The 18,355-nt window shown below is 44.3% G+C and overlaps 1 protein-coding gene across 2 annotated transcripts in view; it reads left to right on the plus strand.

Annotated features, from left to right (window-relative positions):
- Positions 1-292: 292 nt before the first annotated feature.
- Positions 293-18,355, plus strand: part of PSMD11 (proteasome 26S subunit, non-ATPase 11) — a 29,435-nt gene continuing 11,372 nt past the window's right edge. For both annotated transcript variants that reach the window (XM_073326210.1, XM_073326212.1), the window contains exons 1-7: positions 293-446; positions 3,897-3,998; positions 10,634-10,758; positions 15,938-16,009; positions 16,368-16,425; positions 16,887-17,081; positions 18,160-18,304. In XM_073326210.1, coding sequence (XP_073182311.1) covers positions 356-446; positions 3,897-3,998; positions 10,634-10,758; positions 15,938-16,009; positions 16,368-16,425; positions 16,887-17,081; positions 18,160-18,304 — 788 coding nt within the window. In that variant the 5' untranslated portion in view covers positions 293-355. The remainder of the gene's footprint in view (positions 447-3,896; positions 3,999-10,633; positions 10,759-15,937; positions 16,010-16,367; positions 16,426-16,886; positions 17,082-18,159; positions 18,305-18,355) is intronic.

Below are 18,355 nucleotides of genomic sequence, written 5' to 3' on the forward strand. Positions count from 1 at the left end.
TACCACCGCCCCACATGGCCCCTGCCCCATACCAGCGCCGCACAAAGCCCCTCCCCTGACCCCATACCACCGCCACACACGGCCCCAGCCCCACACCAGCGCCCCACGTGGCCCCTCTCTCCCATCAGACCCCTCCAGGCCGGCCCGCGCGCCCCTTCCGGCGCGGCCTACAGGTCCCGGCATGCCCCACGCGCCCTTTCCGCCCGGCGCGGCCTACAGGTCCCGGCATGCCCCGCGCGCCCCTTCCGCCCGGCGCGGCCTACAGGTCCCGGCATGCCCCGCTGCAGGAAGGGGCGGCGCGCCCGGCCGCCTCTTTCCGGCCTCGGCGTGAGGAGCGAGCGAGCGAGCGGCTAAGATGGCGGCGGCGGCGGTGTTGGAGTTCCAGCGAGCCCAGTCCCTGCTCTCCACCGACCGCGAGGCCTCCATCGGGATCCTGCACTCCATCGGTGAGCGGCCCGGGGCTGGCGGCGGGGCCGGCCCGCGGCCCGCGCTCCTCGGCCCGGCGGCGGCGCGGGGGACCGGCCGTGCCGGCTGCTGACTCACCGTGGGAGCCGGGGGGGCGCAAGGCCGCAGCCCGCGGCGGGAGCGAGGCCCCCGGCCCCCGGCCGCTGCTGACTCACGCTGGGGCAGGGCCGGGGCGCCGGCCCCGCTTCGCCCTCCCGGGCAGCGCGTGGGGCTCGGGCCTGGGGTCCCGGCTCGGCGGGGGCTTAAAGAGGCCCCGGTCTTTGCCGTCGGCGGGGGGGCGACCCCCCCCGGGCGCGCTCCCCATGGCGGGCAGGGGCAGCCCCCCTCCGCTGCCGGCCGGGGCTGGCCTTTCTCCTCCCCCGGGCAAGCCAGCGAGGCTCTGGGAAGGGGGGGTGACACCCCCCCGCAGCCCGCCGTGGTGTGGAGCCCGCGCAGTGTCTCTCCCGGTCCGGGGGAGACTTGGGGGGTGACCCTGCTGTCAGCCCGCTCTCCCCGGGGCACGGCGCCGACCCTCTCCGCTCCCTTCAGCTGGGGGTCTCTGAACAGCGCCTCCCTGCTGTGGGGCCCGCGGGTCTGGTCTCTGCCGCTCTCCCCGTCGCGGGGCCGGGGGTTGAGCGTGACGCGGGGTCTGTTTCTGTCTCGCTTCCACCCGCTGCTTGCTCGGGTAAGCGGCTCTGAAGTGCCACGGGCTTCTGAGGCCACGGTGGGTGGCGTGTAGTTGTTGTTGTGCGACAGTCCTGTTAGGGCGGCATGGCCGGATCTCGGGCTACCGGCCAGGCGGGAGGATGACCGCCTCAGCTGAGGAGTAACCTAGAGATCAGAGGGGTGTGCTTGTGAATGATTCCCAACAGCGCACTTGAACCCAGGGTGGGAAACTGCCCTTGCCTTGGAGCGCTGGCCAGACTCGCAGTCCCTTCTGTGAAGGGGGGAGAGAGAATACAATTTGTGGATTAAGCACTAATGGGTTACAGAGCATTTTTTCATAGTTGTGCAAATTTAATTTGAGTTTGGGTGGGGAGCAGATGCTGTTTTGCTGTATCTCTCCATGCTTGAAAGTTTTCTTTAATAAAAAGAGGGTAAGCTGTTGCTTACCCCTTGGATGTTACTATTCAGCTCATGCTATGGTGGCATACCATAGAACTGGGAAAGCCATACAATTGTCAGATTGGAAAAATCCATGAACACTGCTTCATACTGAGTGTCATGAACAGTGCATCCCAATAGCAACCAGTGAGAGTCCACTTAGGATACGGTCTGTTTGGGGTTTCAGTAGTTTCCATGACTGTAGCATGTGAGTGGTATAGTAAGTTAGGTCAGCAGAGGGAGGTCTGCACTAGTTGTCTAGTGTTTGCCACCCTTAAGGTCTCAGGAGTTCTGCTGAAAGTATGTTTTTCTTGTATAGTATCAAACATAATGCTACTTGAATTGCCTTTTAGGATACATGAATGTTTTGCAGTGCAAAAATAACCTCAGGTGAAAGTGTTGGTAATGCTGAGTGCTAAACAAAGCATACGTAAAAACAGTTGAACTGGAATCCTAGATTCTGGCTGAAGAAGTCCTACAGAAATCTTCAGTGTAACTTTTTTTGTTTCAGAAATCCACTTTGTTTTTATTTGTGCTACCTTCCTGCACTACAAATGTCATGGGGGACTGTCTCAAGGATTTAGCAGTGTCAGGGACATGCGAAAACTACAAAATGGAGCAGTGGCCTAGTTATGTCAGGGGACAACCATGTTTAATTCAGGTCCTCAGAATGTATTTGTAATGTAGATCATGGGATGGGGAGAGAAGAAGCCCTAGAAATGAACAGCCAAATAAATCAGTAATTCTGGATTCTTTGTAATAGGTGACTTATTTCTGAGGATAGGCTTTGAACAAATACTGGTGCTGTGTGTTTGGCAGTTAAATGTCTCCTTGGCTACTGTATAATCTCAAAATAGACCTCTCAGGTGGCTATTCTGCAGGTGGTGAACTACATATTAAAAAAAGAGACACTATGGAAGGAAACACATGAAAACATAATATGTCTTGCTGTTGCATTGGTGGCCTGGGGCAAACAATGAGGTCCACGCTGTAAACTAAATAATATACACATTTGTGTGGTCTGATTTTTAGGGTTAGGGTTCCTGAGAAGCTTGCTTATTCTGTGAAGTTAACTAGAGATGTGACACACTAGCTCAGGGGTCGGCAACCTTTCAGAAGTGGTGTGCTGAGTCTTCATTTATTCACTCTAAGGTTTCGCATGTCAGTAATACATTTTAATGCTTTTAGAAGGTCTCCTTCTATAAGTCTTTAATATATAACTGAACTATTGTTGTATGTAAAGTAAATAATGGGACGCGTGCCATAGGTTGCCTACCCCTGCACTAGTTAAGGTACTGCTTGGCATCTTCCAGATCTGTTAAGCATACTTATTACTTCTTGTCAAGTCAGTCCTAGTCAAAAGTAATAGTTTGTGGTACCATTGGTAATCAGCTGAGAGATGTGACAAGCTATAGTAGGCTATTTTTTTTAAGGCAGTGGGTATTTCTTTTACTATAATTAGACCTTCTGTGGTGGGGAAAACAAAATGACTTTGCTTATGATACTGAGCATATTAAGTTACTGGGGCATAAGGTCTTGTTCTGTGGAGTGAGAAGTAGGAACTTCTGAATTCTAATCCTAGCTGTAGTGCTGCACAAGTAAGCAAGGAATCCCAACTCAAGTCTCAGTCAAGTAAATTTCTTCATATTTCTGTTCTTCTGTTTCCTCATCTGAAAGATGGGGATACTTGTCTCACAGTTGTTGATTTAATATTTGTAAAGCACTAAGTAGTAGCAAAAGGTATGAAAACCTTTGAGGAGAGACAGCTCCAACTTTTGCAGCTGAGAGCCTGTAATGCCTGCAGTATCTGACATGGAAGTGCAAACAGATTAATTTCACAGCTTCATGCAGCCTTAGCGTTATTTTTTTTGTGGAGCTTTGGCCAAGCGATTGCAACATTACACACAACAGCAGTAAAAACAAGGATCCTAACACCAAGCAATAAGGGAGTATTTTTTTACCCAGCTTGCAGGTTCTACGCTTGATGTCAACATTTAGAAGATGTCATTTATTAGAGCACTCCTTATGGTGCAACAATAGATGCTTGTTTTAGAACAGTGCTTGTTGAACAGCTGGAAAGGTCTTAGTGATGCTTTATGAATCTGAAATCTGACCTGTTTTCAGGACACGAGAAACTTTGTCCGCTAGATGCAACTGTTTGTAAAGTCTAGATAATTAACTGTTTTTAAGCTTTCTAAACCTAACATTTCTATGTAATAAATTTTCCAGCCATATTGACTCCATTGTTACCTGACACACTAGTTAGTTTCTGGAAAGAAGTGAAAAACTTAACTAATTATGTAGATTCTGTGTTTTGATTGAAATGGTATTGTTCCACTTTCTTCTAGTGAAGCGTGATGTCCAGGAAAATGATGAGGAGGCAGTACAAGTTAAAGAGCAGAGCATCCTGGAACTGGGGGCGCTTCTTGCTAAGACCGGACAGGCGGAAGGTAAGCCCAAATTCTGACTAATTGGAATTCTTGTAACATGCATGTACACGCAAGTTCATGGGTCTGTAGGGAGATGTAAATATAAGAGTAGAGCTGGGGTGGAGGGAGCTACTTCCTATTCCGTGAGTCTTTGAAATTTGGAAACTTTTTTTTCCTGTTCTGAAGTTAATCTGAAATTTTTGCAAACCAATAAATCTTTAAAAAAAACCTAGGCCCCCCGCCCCCCCCCCACACACACATACTCCCCTAGCTCCCCCTTTACACTGGGGACTTCAGCCTTTTTAAAAAGAAACCTGCACTTAGCAGAAATTAACCAGTTCAACATTAAAAGTTGATTTTTTTTATTCAAAACTTTTCATTGAGGAAAACGTTGAAAAGGGATACCTCAAGAATTTAAATTATTTTTCAAAAGCTTTTGAATTGGGTGATTGTTTTGAAAAAATTAACATTTACTGATGGAAAAATGTGTTGGGAAATTCCCAACCAGCTCTACATAAGAGAAGATGTGACAGTCTTTCTTTTGGAGATGTATGAAAGGAGAGGAATGGGTGAAATGTCTCTATTGGTAATTGTTTGGTTCAGTTATATTCCTATCTTCGGTTTCCCTGGAAAGTTCTAAGATAGCATGCTTGTTACAGTGAAAGTTCAGCAGTTTTTTGCTGGAGAATAATGATCTTGCATTTATTGAGCACTTTTCATCCAAAAGGACTTCACAAATTGATACACCAACTTCAGACAAAGTTCACTCCGTCCGCTGCAGATGTAGCCAGGCAGCAGTTTAGCCGTATGCAACCATAATTCAGGACATAATGTGGAACATGTACTTTTTAAAAACAAACTGAAGTTGTTTGGAAAGTGTAAGAGACCAGAATGTAATGAACCAATGGAGTTTAATTCTGCTGTCCTGGTCAACACCGCAGTCTCTCTTAAAAAGTGCTGAGGGGTCTTAAATAATAATTGATCAGTTTTAGGTCTGTTCTGAAAGTCAGATGCTTTATTCCTCACTTAACATAAATAAATACATATTTTAGCTTTTTGGTTTATATGTGGGTACTAAATTAGGTATGTCTGAGTATTCTAGACATTCTGATTTGCAATTGAACATAGCTTGTGGCAGAGTGGATTGTTTCCAGTGTTGCCCTAAATGCAAAGAAACTGTTCCTTTCTGAACTGGTAACTTAAGATGACACCAATACAAAATTAGTTCCCTCCTTTAAAAATAAATCAGTTAGTTGTAGAGAAAATGGAATAAACTGTTCTAGGTGTTGTTGATTCATAAAAGTTGAAGACCGGAGACTTTACAAACAACGTAATGCACTTTGGGTGACCTCCTAGGATCGCTGGTTAACAAGAGTATCACCAAACCAAAACACTTCTCAATTGAGACTAGTACAAATTCTATAAATTGGTGCTTGATTGAAAGTCAAAATTTTATGTACCAGATGCCCACTAGTGAGAACTGCAAGGATGCTCTGAAAGATTGGGAAGGAAGAGAGGATTTACTAGCACTCAGAGAAGCTCATTTAATACATACACCGGATCAGGACAGGCTGAAGGTTTTGGGCTTCCCAGAGCTCTGCTGGGAGGCTGAGGTAGGAAGAAAGAGGTGATGCCTCTTTCTACTCCTCAACCTGGTGGAAGTGACGCGGCCACTTTTTCTGTCATCCACGGTGTGAAGATAGCAAAATCGGAAGGGTGCATGTAAATTACTCTTAGGCTAGATCAGGGGTCTCAAACTCAAATGACCATGAGGGCCACATGAGGACTAGTGCATTGGACCAAGGGCTACATCACTGACACTCTCCCCTTGCTGTCCTTGGCCCTGCCCCCACGCCACCCCTTTCATGAGGCCCCGCCTCTTCCCACCCCTTCCCTGCCCCCATTCCAAACCCTTCCCCAAAGGGGCAGGGAGTTGGGATGTGGGGTGCAGGAGGTGTGTGGAGTGCAGCAGGGCGCTCAGGGCAGGGAGTGCAGGAGGTGTGTGGGGTGCGGCAGGGGCTCAGGGCAGGGAGTTGGGATGCGGGGTTCAGGAGGGGTTTGGGGTGCGGGCTCTGGCCCAGTGCCGCTTACCTAGATTGGCTCTGAGGTGGCAGTGGCAGGCGCCAGGGCAGGCTCACTGCCTGCCTGCCCTGGCCCCGCACCACTCTGCTCCGCTCCAGGAAGCAGCTGGAACCATGTCCCGGGGGGCGGGGGGGTACAGGGCTCCAAGTACTGCTCTTGCTGCTCCTCCAGGTACCTCCCCCGAAGCTCCCATTGGCTGCGGTTCCCCGTTCCCGGCCAATGGGAGCTGTGGAGGGCGGTGCCTGGAAGCAAGAGCAACACATGGAGCCCTCTTCCCCCACCCGGGGCTGCAGGGGCATGTTTCCCGCCGCTTCAGGGAGCGGCGCCGGGCTTGCAGCGCCACAGGTAGGCAGAGGGGCGGTGGGGACGCGTGGCTGGGGGGTGCGGGGAGCTTGGTGGGCCTCACGAAAGAACCCTGCGGGCCGTGTGTATGAGACCCCTGGGCTAGATCCTAAATTGTCATATCTTGTGCCTTCTTCCAGGTCCTTTGTAAGTGAGTTACGCTCACTTTCACATCAGGCTGGGGTAAAATACTCCCTGCAGTCTAAGGGTCTACGCTTATATCTCTGAATTTGACCTCCACATTTCTGTTCTGCTGCCTAAAAATTGATGAGTTGCTTGAAAATTTCACTGTTTCATTGTGTTATAAACAGCAGGAATGAAACTGATTAAACTTATAAATTTTGCTCTGCTACTGGTATTTTCCAGAGGACATTTTCCTCTTGTCACTGGTATTGCTCTTTATTCCTCCCAAAAGCCTTGGTGAAAAGAGGATTTTAAAAGCAGGCAGGGAATTAGTTATAACTACTGCAAAACAAATTGAGTCAAAGATTTATAGCATTTCAGCCATACTGATTGTCTCCCCTAAATCCCTTAAGGATCAAAGCTTCCTAGTTTCCCGACTGAGAACCCAACACTGTGCTGTAAAGTTTGTGGAGAGTCGCACTCAAAATGTCTCCAGTACTACAGTTGGGAGTGTTATGCGAAGTTTGTAGTATAGATTCTAGCAAGCGGGATGTCTCCTGCAAATTCTGGACAATAATTAAAAATTCTAGGGGTGGAGTGAAGTGATCTTAATTTCCTAGAGAAGAAAGGTTCTGTAAGTCAGACACAACAACAGTTTAGGAAAGGAAGATAAAGCCTGATTTGGTAGGGTTTGAAGGTTAAAACTGTCCCTCATGCCACTAAACTGCTGTTAACATGAAATAAATTGGTAGTCTGTTCCTAATGGACAAATGTTCTTGTTACAAAAAGCATTGCTGCAATTGATCCATTATCATCTGTCTTGGCAGAGGCTAAGAAATAAACTGGCATAGGGACTAATTTACCCCTTCATCAATCCAATCTTATACTGTTGCTCATCACCGTAGGATTGGCATTGTTCCCTCAGGTCAGGGATTTGGTGAATGGCATTGTAGTGTGTGATTGCCTTTTTCCTGTGATGGAGCAGCAGACTTAATATTTCATGGCAGCTGTTCCAGTTGTCTAGGGCTGTCAGTCAGTCCCTCCTTACCAACACTACACTTACTTAAAAAATACTAAAAATAGTTATCAGTAATTCCAATGGGAAAGAAATTTCTGTTGGAACTCGCAGCTTGTGGGCATGAATTTATAATCCCTCAGCCACAAATTAGTGAAATGTATGGATTTATTGTCTTGCTCCCAGTGACTCAACATTCTAGGCCTCCTTTTGAGTCAGATCTCTAGTGAAATAAAACTTGATGAATTACCTGGCAGGGTTGGGCAAGGCTATTTAAATCAGGTGCAATATTTATGTTCTCTGAATGTTTAACCTGAAAATCCTGTTTTTTTAGGAATTTTGGCCTATTAGCATTCTGCATCTTTGTGCAGAAGACCTATGTTTGAGTTGGTCCTGACCAGCCAGGGGATGCTGCAGAGGCATTGTGCCCAGGAGATGAGGTAGTGCCTTGTGTTACTTGAGAAACTGATGGATTTTGAAAGGGGGGTGGGGGGTGGGGCCTGAAGAAGACAAGAAATTACTAGCTAATTTAGTAATATGACCCAAAGCTAAGTATGCAGGATCATGTCTGGAGGGAAACAAGCCTTGCCTGATATGTTCAGTGGGAAAACAGGCTGCGTCAGGGAGCAAGGAAGAACATAGTGTCTTCATGTCATCATTGCATCTGCTGTGTCACTTCAGCCTATATGCTCCCTTCCTCCTAAGTCCAATGGGCCAATCCAGAGGCAGCCCTTTTAACTGCAGGAGGGAAGGTTGTTAGAGGTTTTATTCTATATTTGGCAAACTTCTTATTTGTTAAAAGAAAGAGTGGTGCTTGTGGCACCTTAGAGGCCAACAAATTTATTTGAGCGTAAGGTTTCGTGAGCTGTCTCTAAGGTGCCACGAGTACTCCTTTTCTTTTTGCGGATGCAGACTAACACGGCTGCTACTCTGAAACCTGTTCTTATTTGTTGTGGCACTGGGAGAAAAGGCCATTGTCAGTTTGTTGCTGTCATGATGGGTTGCATTCGTTATGAGACAAGCCACTGAAGAGATGTCTTTGCCTTCTCCCTATAATGACAAGTACTTTTACCTCTCTTAGGTAGCTTATAAAGTTTAGGAGCTTTCAGTGGAATGAGTGTTTTAAGAATGAATGCCACCAAAATCATGGTCCGTTAAAGCTGTAATCTCTCGTTACTTCCACTGCTGGCCTGTGAAGTAGTAGTAATGTTGTTTGCTTTTATGGAAAGGTCAGGACACTAATGAAAGTTCCTGGTCACTGTAGATTCAAACGTAGGAGAAATACAGTCAATAATAACTCCTAAATTGGAAGGATCTTGAGCAAAGTGATCTCAGGCAGGGTGCGATTGAGATTAACTGCTGCTTTGTCATGCTCCTCATATAAATCCTAGCAGTGCGTTGTGAACATACTCATGACTTGTGGTTCTCAAGTATTATTACAAGTTACAAAATAGCCTCCATTGAACTCGAAGGGACACTTAAGATTAATAGGTTTCATTTGTGCTAAAATGATTGCTTCCCGTACATGGAAATGGTAACACACCACCTTTACCAAGTGGGATAGAATACTTTTAAATTAAGCATGGGGTAGGATTCAAAATGTTAATCTGGTTTGTGATGTAATTATTGATTAAAGGTTTAAAAATAAACAAATGTGCACTCCTCCAAAAGTATGAGGAAACAATCTGCACATTCTTATAGAGCTGGTAGAATTTTTGTGCAATAACACAAAATATGGTAATACATACAATATTAAAGAATATTGTTTCTTGACTATCTTTACTGGACTCCCAAAAAAACTGAAATGTATGAGAAGCAACAAGAACTTAATGCATTTTGTATAGTAATTTCAATAAAGAGATTAAAAAAACCAAACCTTCATCCAATTCTTGGATTTCAGTTTTCTCCTTTTTTGGTTTAAAGTAAGAATTGTGAAGTGATTATCAGGTAACTTAAGCAAATTATGCAAACGTAGCATACTATTGATAGTCCATAGCTGTGTCATTTTGTGCAGTCATCCTGTCGGATTGGGTAAGCAGTGTTGGGTGTCGTTAATACCTGATGGGAGATTGTGCAGGAAATAAGGACACACTTCCTTAAGTGTTGAGCCAATGCTTTAGCTTTCTGCTAGGGGGTGCTGTGCTGCTGGAAACGTCATCTTTCTGATGGAATGTAATCGGACACCAGGACAACTTGTCACTATAGATCCTGTGATTACCTCAAGAGCAGTGCTGTTAACTCTGAGTCCTGGCAAAATTCTAATGGCTCTGCCTTCCTAAATCCTCCAGGTAGTTCAGTTGGGTACATCTTCTCTTCCGTTCCTAAACTGGTGTGGTGGTGTGGGCAGCATTGAATGCTCTCGCTGCCACATTCTATCACAGTGTAGGATTAAGAGCTCTGTATTGTATAGCCCATATCTGTTGGGGATTCACTACACTAAGCTGAGATGCACTACATAAGTGTAAATTAAGGTACAAACTAATAAGCAGAGCAGAAAATTAGTTTACTGGAAAATAAGTTAAGATCTAAAATAATGTACATGATGGAAAATGTATGGAAAATTTCATGTTCATAACTATTCTTCCTGTTGAGAATGTATATTATGTTGTGAATCTGACCTATTTCTTGTGAAGGTGGGTGAGGGAGGGTACATTAAAATATTAAACCAGAGCAGACAAAGAATACACATGCATTACAAACTCCATTGCCCCTCTTATCCAAAAATCTCAAAGCACTTTTCAAACATTAAGAGCCTTAAAACACACTTGAGGTAAGTATTATTATATGCTTTTATAAATAGGCAAATGGAGTGGTTTGCCAGAGGTCCCATAATTGGTCAGCATCAGAGCCACTAATAAAACCCAGAAGTCTTGGCTTCCAGGCTCTAATCTATCTACTATATACTCTTCCTTGGGAGTCATCATTTACCACTGACTTACAGGATATGCTGTTTTTCAAGTATTTGGTATAATAAATATTGCTGTGTGTAGACCTAGTGAGTACCCAGATTGCAATATAACATTAGATTACTGTGTGTCTTGTAGTTTGAATACCCAAATGTTGTTCTTTCATGGCTCATTTGTCCTGAATACAGAACTTGGAGGACTTCTGAAGTATGTTCGACCCTTCTTGAATTCCATCAGCAAAGCAAAGGCAGCCCGTTTAGTCCGATCTCTCCTTGATCTGTTCCTCGATATGGAGGCAGCTACAGGACAGGAGGTGAGACCCCTTGAATTCAGACATGAGCTCATTCCTCAAAGGCTTACAGCACTACTATCTGATTTGTTCTGCTGTACAGTGAAGAATAATTTGTAATGTGTCACAAGACATGCTCACTATAATGCATCTGATTATATTCTGATAATAAAATATTGGCTCCTCTCAATCTAATTCATGCATAACTGTGTAAACTGAAAGAAATTACTTGATTTTCTAGAAACCTCAGTATGCTAGGACTGAAGTACTTCTTAGCTTGGACTATCTAAACTTCTGAGAATCATGTTGCCTGCTATTAAATGTACAGTTTTAATAATTTTATATAGTGTGATCAGGGTACAGAATGCTAGATGAGGTGCAATATACCTGCTCCAAAGAGCTCAGTCTGTAGGTGCAATATGTCACAACACATGACCAGAGTGGTGAGTGTGTTAAGTCTGGAATGGTTCATAGAATAATTGGGTTTTATAAAATTAAGAAGGTGGATGGAAATTGGTGTATTTTACTTACCATTTTTCAGCTTATGATCTCAAAGCACCCCATATTGCAACACCTCTTTCAGGCAAGTATTACTCCATACTACAGATTGCTCAATTGAGGCACTGTGATTTGCCCACAGTGGCAGAGCAAGGAATGGAGCCCAGGAGTCCTGCCTTTGTTTCCTTCTCTAATCAAGCATAGTCAATTCTCTATTTAATGTAGCTTTCATCTTTTCCCTGAGGAGACTACCTCAGCCAAATAGATCTCACCAGTAGGAAAGGTTTCATAACATTCAGTCTAAATTAAGCCTTTGGTTAAGTTTCATCCCGTTTGCCTTAGCTCTGCAGGCTGGGTTTCTTGGGCAAAGTAGCTAATTCAGGCTGTTTTAGGGGGTGTGCGCAACCAGCTTATGAGTATCCTCAAACTAGGTGACTGTAGATTTTGGTATAGCTGACACTTTCTGCTGGTGTGGGATAGGAAGTGAGGATGAGGGGGACTCGGGGAAAAATCTGAGCAACTTTTATGGAAAGACTAGTATATGTTCAAATAGTTGGAAAAATAAGTCCAGAAAGATGGACACACTGAAAGGCAGACATCACCCTGCTTATTAAGCTAGCACAGTACTGTACCAGCATCAGAGTAATGGCTGGGATACATCACCAAATTCAGTCAAAAGATTCAGCTCCAGACATACTTGGAAGCCAGTGCTTAATTTGTAATGAAAGAGGTGCCAGACCATAGGCAGTTAGGTGCCGGGGCTCAAACGATCTTTTTTTTTACTTTCATAACTGATGCAGCAAGCCCAGAGGTGCCGGGGCTATGAACTGCTGAGCAAGCCACAAAAACTTAGTGAATTATTACTTCAGAGATCTTCAGTGCAACACCAGTAGATACATATGGCACCTTTTAAACACTCAGAGCCAGCACATCACTTCCACAGTATAACCTGTTTTCAGCTGGTGAGCAACAAGGAGAGAAGTTACTTCCGTACCAATTCTTCTGCTATTACAATGAAGTGAACTGCTGCCTCATACTGACTTTACGTGAACTTTTCTACCCTTGATCTGAAGTGACCACCAACTGTTCCTGCCCTTGTAGAAGATTCCATTTGTGCAGTGTTGCTGTACTCTGTTAGGCAGCTTCTCTTTTACTTCAGAGGTAGCTGCAGAGATCCTTGTGCATAGTTTAAGTTCTGCATCCTTCGGGATAAGATGTGCTCCAATCAGAGATGCTAACTTTATAATCTGTTCTGATTGGGATGGGACTCTAATGCTGGTGAGGGTGCCTTGGTGTAAACAATTGGTTCTCATGTTATTCCATCTTGAGATTGTAGGTACAATTTTCAAAAGTGCCTAAATGACTTAGGCTGCAAGTGACCATGTCACTTGAAAATGCGACTTGGGCTTCTACATCACTTACGCACTTTTGAAAATGTTACCCAGTGTTTATATGAAGGCCTCACTTTATTATGCATAAACAGTTTGGTTAATGTTTGGGACCTAAAATGTACTTCATTTTCATTTTTAGTTCACTGTCTGAATGATCTAAAAGTTTGGGATTTTTTTTGCATATGCTTAATGGCAATTGGCGGTGTTAAATCTTACGTAACTCTTTTAAAGCACCTTAATCATTATACACAGGATCACTTCACTCCCTTAGGTATAGTCAGTCACTTCTAGAGTGAAACATGCAACTGTTTAACAATGCACCACTACACTTAAGACAGGAAACTTGGGAACCTACAGATGAATTCAAGAGTCATGTCTCTCTACGGCCAAATAGTTCTCTATATCCAGACATTTTCATTTAAAATTAAAATAGCTCTGTATAGGGAAGAATACCACCAGGACTCCAACAATAAAAGTATTTTATTGGTGATTCTTTGCAAGCCAGAAGAACCATACTGTCTGACCCCAGGATGGTAGAGTCTGTGTGATTGGCAGTTAGAAAGTATTTATAAGCCAAATATACTTGATAGGGAAGCACAGAGAAATGAAACCCTATGATGCCAGTTGCACAGTCATCTTAGAGATCAGGACAAGGAGTCAAGAAACCTAGATTCTGTTCCCAGCACCTCTACATAACTTGTGTGACTGACAAAATGTCACTTTTCTGCCTGCCTCTGCTTCCTTTATCTCTGACATAGGGATGTTTGTTTATGAAGTCCTCTTGGATGGAAGGAGCTGGAGCAGTGCAGATAACTGTGAAGCATTTTATTAGTGTGCTGTAGAGGTCGTTTCAGCGCTACAGGAATCCTGCTGCCTCTTTGATGGAATACAGTAGCTGCATTGCTGCTCCAGAGCTAATTGGCAGCGATTCGTGGTGGGAAAGGGATTCTTGAGTTGACGTTCTGGCTCTGATACTTTATCCTCCTCTGGTCTCGGGTAACTCCTGTAACTAAGGGATTGAAAAACTTCAGACCTCTACAAGCCAGAGGCCCATATCATTTGGGGCACTACCAGAAATGGCCGTGGCAGTGTCTCCATGAGAAACCCAGTGATCCAGATCCCAGCTGATAGGAAAGGCAGGGATTGCTGATCTCGGATACGGCTCAGGGGTGCCATCCTTTGTCTCAGCCACTGGCTCTATCTCTGTGTGATTAAACTGGGCTGTTGGAAAAGAGAGCTTGCTTTCTCATGTGCCAGAGCCTCTTGCCTGCTGAGGTGGCTTCTGCCCTCCTTTAGTCTCCATTTGTAATTGATCCTTGCCCCTGAATATCTCCCAGGCCTGTCTCTGCTACTGATCATAGCTTTCTCCAGCAGCAGATATGACACTGTTCTTGTCAGTTTCACAACTGCTCCTGAGTAGCCGAGCTGAGACTGCCTAGAGTCGCCTTGATTTCATGCCACGGCTTTTTGAGAGAGCTAGGAGCAACAGTAATAGCATTGAAGCCAGGAAGATATGTTAACACCTGGGGTTTTCTTCATAACCATAAGATCTAGATGCTTAATTTTCTGCTCTGTCTGTGACCACACAGACCATGGGGAGTTCCTCCTCACGTATCTGACTGACAGGATGACACTTCAGCAGTTGACTGGCTGTTATTTTGTGTTCTCAAATTTTGTTTGAATCAATATAATTAAAGTCTAAAATCAAAGGAAAACCACCTCAACTGTGCCTTTCGCAGCAGTGGGCTTACCTGTAGGAACAAGTGCATGTTGCTCTCACGAGGAGAAACCGCCACTAGTGCAGTGGAGTGAGGAGGTCCTGTTTCATTTCTGGTGTAGTCCTATCGGGGCTACAAGAGACTTACGCTAGAGAGAAACTCTTGCTTATCCTCTGGGTTTTTAAAATACATGTAATATACAGTAACAGACAGGTTTCAGAGTAACAGCTGTGTTAGTCTGTATTTGCAAAAAGAAAAGGAGTACTTGTGGCACCTTAGAGACTAACCAATTTATTTGAGCATAAGCTTTCGTGAGCTACAGCTCACTTCATCGGATGCAATGCACTTCATCCGATGAAGTGAGCTGTAGCTCACGAAAGCTTATGCTCAAATAAATTGGTTAGTCTCTAAGGTGCCACAAGTAACAGACAGTGATTAGCAATCACGACATGAGATTAAATTAGTGATATTAAATAGTTTATATTCTAAACATAGCCCTTTTATCTCCATTCTTGTAACATTCCCATGAGGTTATAACATCAGGCTTAAATGCATACCTTCTGCTTGGTTCCTGCTACAGTCCTCATTTTACAGAAGTCTCACAAGTTTGATACAACTTAATGCACGTCCCACCTCAAGGGTATCTAATGTGAGGCTGTTTTAGCTGTATATGATCCCAAGATTGACTGAAACACAGAGGATAAGTATGTCATAATTGACTGTACTGTGAAATCTCTGCTTCTGAGGCTACTGACTTCAACCTGCGCCTCAGTCAGGTTAGTATTTGTCTGTAATTGTTAAGGAAAAGTTAGCACATATGACTCCATTTTGGTTGGGGCCCACCATTGTCTAAAAGCAAGCACATCATGCACCAGGAGGAGTGTTCCTTAGATACTGCATTCCTGTGAAATCCTCCTTGTCTCCTGCCCGCCTTGACTCCCGGTATCTGTTCTTAGGGAGTTTAGGGACTGACGATCTCCTGGCCTTTGATGTGAGGCCTCCCATCCTGATAATAAAAGTTGCTGATGCATGGCTTTAGGACCATGCTGTGTAATTAACATACTAGTTTAGCACGAGGAATGCACCAAGCAGGGATAGGTGGTAAATAAGAAAAGGGCTTGTTTATTGGTTAAGGTTTCCGATGCACGAGGGCAACATACTTTGCTAAAGAGTATATAACCTTTGTATAATCTGTATTTGGGGTCCCCTCCTGGCTAGCACGGGCGCACCACGCTCGAGCGTAATAAGCTTGGTGTTTTTTGGGAACTCGGCAGTTGTGGACTTTGTTTATGTGCCTCAGCCTAGATTCGAACTGTGTGTGACCTACCAGGTGTAATTCGTAGCATTTGTGTGCGTGTCCTACCAGGTGTCATTCATAACATAATGGTTAACTTGGTGTTTAGCACAGGCCTTTGGATCTATGTGGTAAGATTCGCCTTATAGGCCTAAACAGCGCAGTTGAAATCAGCACCACCTTCTCCCCATTTTATTTTGCTTGTCACTGCTGTGTATCAAACAGTGATTTCGTTGTTTTGGTTGGATCATCTTCCTGTAACAAAGAGAATGGAAGATGATTTTCTTTTTGTTCCCCCTAAGGTCGACCTGTGCTTAGAGTGTATTGAATGGGCCAAATCAGAGAAGAGGACTTTCCTACGCCAGGCTCTAGAGGTATGGGGGGGAGGGGGGGCTTGTATTTTCCACTTGACTGTATTCAGTGTTTTGTAAATGCAGAGAGCTTTTTTTTATGTTCCCCAGATCTGCACAAGTGACAGGGCAACATGATGATGCTAAGATTTGTTGCACTTTTTGCGGCAACTTGGCCAGAAATTTTTCTTGGTGGGAGAGTATTTTCCCAGTTGTGTTTAGATCCAGCAGAGCTTCCTGACAGCATTTGGAATTGGACAATACAAAGCAGAACACTAACATAGCCAATAAGTGCAAATTAATGAGAATACAAAGTTTCATTTTGCAAAATCAGTTACTTTTCTCTGACTTCCCTCTCAGCAATTCCTTTTCTCTTCTCCAGGCAAGGCTGGTGTCTTTGTACTTTGATACAAAGAGGTACCAAGAGGCATTGCAGCTTGGTAAGTTTCCACTTGGTGGCAATAGTTCACTGCTTCTAAATTAAAAATGAGGCTAATATGGGGAACAATGAGTTGCATTATGTACGAGGACACTTTGATCAGCCTAGTAGGGACCCAAAGACTTTACATTCTCAGTGTTGTATCAAGTCTGCCATCTTAATAACTGGTCTCCTGTCTGTAATGCAGAACTGTCCCTAGTTTTTTCATATCTCACTTTGATCCAAGACTACTGTACTCTGGATCCAGACTGAACTATTATGCTTCCCGTCCATTTTTTTTTTCTTAGAACCACAGAATGTGGGCATGAGCACCCTGAACTCTTCCAGGCACTGAATGCATGTCTGAAAAGCAGCATTATTTTGGGGAAGGAGGTGCTGTCCACAGTGATCTTGATTTGCTCCCACTGACCAAAGAGCGGTTTGGAGCAAGTTACAAATGCTATTGTTCATGTCTCTTGTCAGGATCTCAGCTCCTGCGGGAGTTGAAAAAGATGGATGACAAGGCTCTGTTGGTTGAAGTGCAGCTATTAGAAAGCAAGACCTACCATGCCCTGAGCAATCTGCCAAAAGCAAGAGCAGCTTTAACCTCTGCACGAACTACAGCCAATGCAATCTACTGCCCACCCAAACTGCAGGCAGCACTGGACATGCAGTCAGGTAAAGCCCTTCAAGAGAAAGGGAGGGTTGACCATCAGTGGACTGTGATATGGCTCCTGTCTGTAGTGACATTGTGGTACTTCATGTTACCACAATTGTCATGCTGTCAATGTGACCCAGTTTACAAACATTTGAGAGGTGCTCACAACTGATCTAGATAACTATTCCTCAGCCCTCTGATCTCCTCAGTTTGTTCATGGAGACTCATGCTTGCTTGCTTTCTTAACCCACTTTCATTGCTGTGATGTTTTTGAGAGCGGCAACACTGTATACACATCAAACCCCAAAATGAATGGTTTAAAAATCATTAGATTTTAAAAATAAATTATGGGTTTTTTCTTTGCCTTCTGGCTCTCAAGCCTTCTGGGTGCACTTGGGTCATATTTTCAAGCTTTCCTCTGCAGCCATAAGGGTCAGAAACTCTTTAAATGAAAGGTTAGAATCTCATGTACTCACTTGATTTCAGGAGGTAGAACTTTAAGTAAAACACAGAATATCATGAGAGTCATAATAAAATCTCACAAGTTGGCAACAGTGAAAGCACTAGCTCCGCCGCTATTCAGGGAAAAGCAAACAGCCATTTGTTGCAGCTGTAAATTTTCCCTATTTCAATCTGGTGGTAAATTTATGCAGTAGTTCAGTTGCTCACAATCCCTGTCTGACCAGGCAAAACTGATTAAGTGATCATTTTTACTAATGAGCTTGGGAAGATGCCTTTAACTTGCAGTTCCAGTGGTCCCATAACTTTTCTTATGTATGTCGTTTGGAGAAGCTAGTACTGTAGACATTATCTGAACAGACAGAGGAGGTGCAACGTATGTTTCAGCACTTTATTGCTTTTATCTTGCTAGAGCCACAACTTTTGTGCGTGTTTTTCTGAGCTTGCTATCTATCTCTTTTGCTCTACTTGGAAGAGAGAATGAGGGTTTAGAGGACTTCAGGAATAAGTGAGTTTAAAGGGAAAGTATCCCTTGCAGTAAAGTGCAACATACAGCATTAAGCAGCCATACTTTCCATCTGCCTCCAGCTGAATGCAGAACTGAGTTTGACTTCTGCCTGTTTTTCACTCTCTCAACAGGCATTATCCATGCAGCAGAAGAAAAGGACTGGAAAACAGCCTACTCCTACTTTTATGAGGCATTTGAGGGATACGATTCAATTGACAGCCCAAAAGCCATCACTGCATTGAAATACATGTTGCTGTGCAAAATCATGCTCAACACGTAGGTGGCACGTAGGTTGTGGGACGAACACTTACATTGAAACAGGAATGG

This window comes from Lepidochelys kempii, chromosome 27, assembly GCF_965140265.1.
Source record: "Lepidochelys kempii isolate rLepKem1 chromosome 27, rLepKem1.hap2, whole genome shotgun sequence".
NCBI classification, from domain to species: domain Eukaryota; kingdom Metazoa; phylum Chordata; order Testudines; family Cheloniidae; genus Lepidochelys; species Lepidochelys kempii.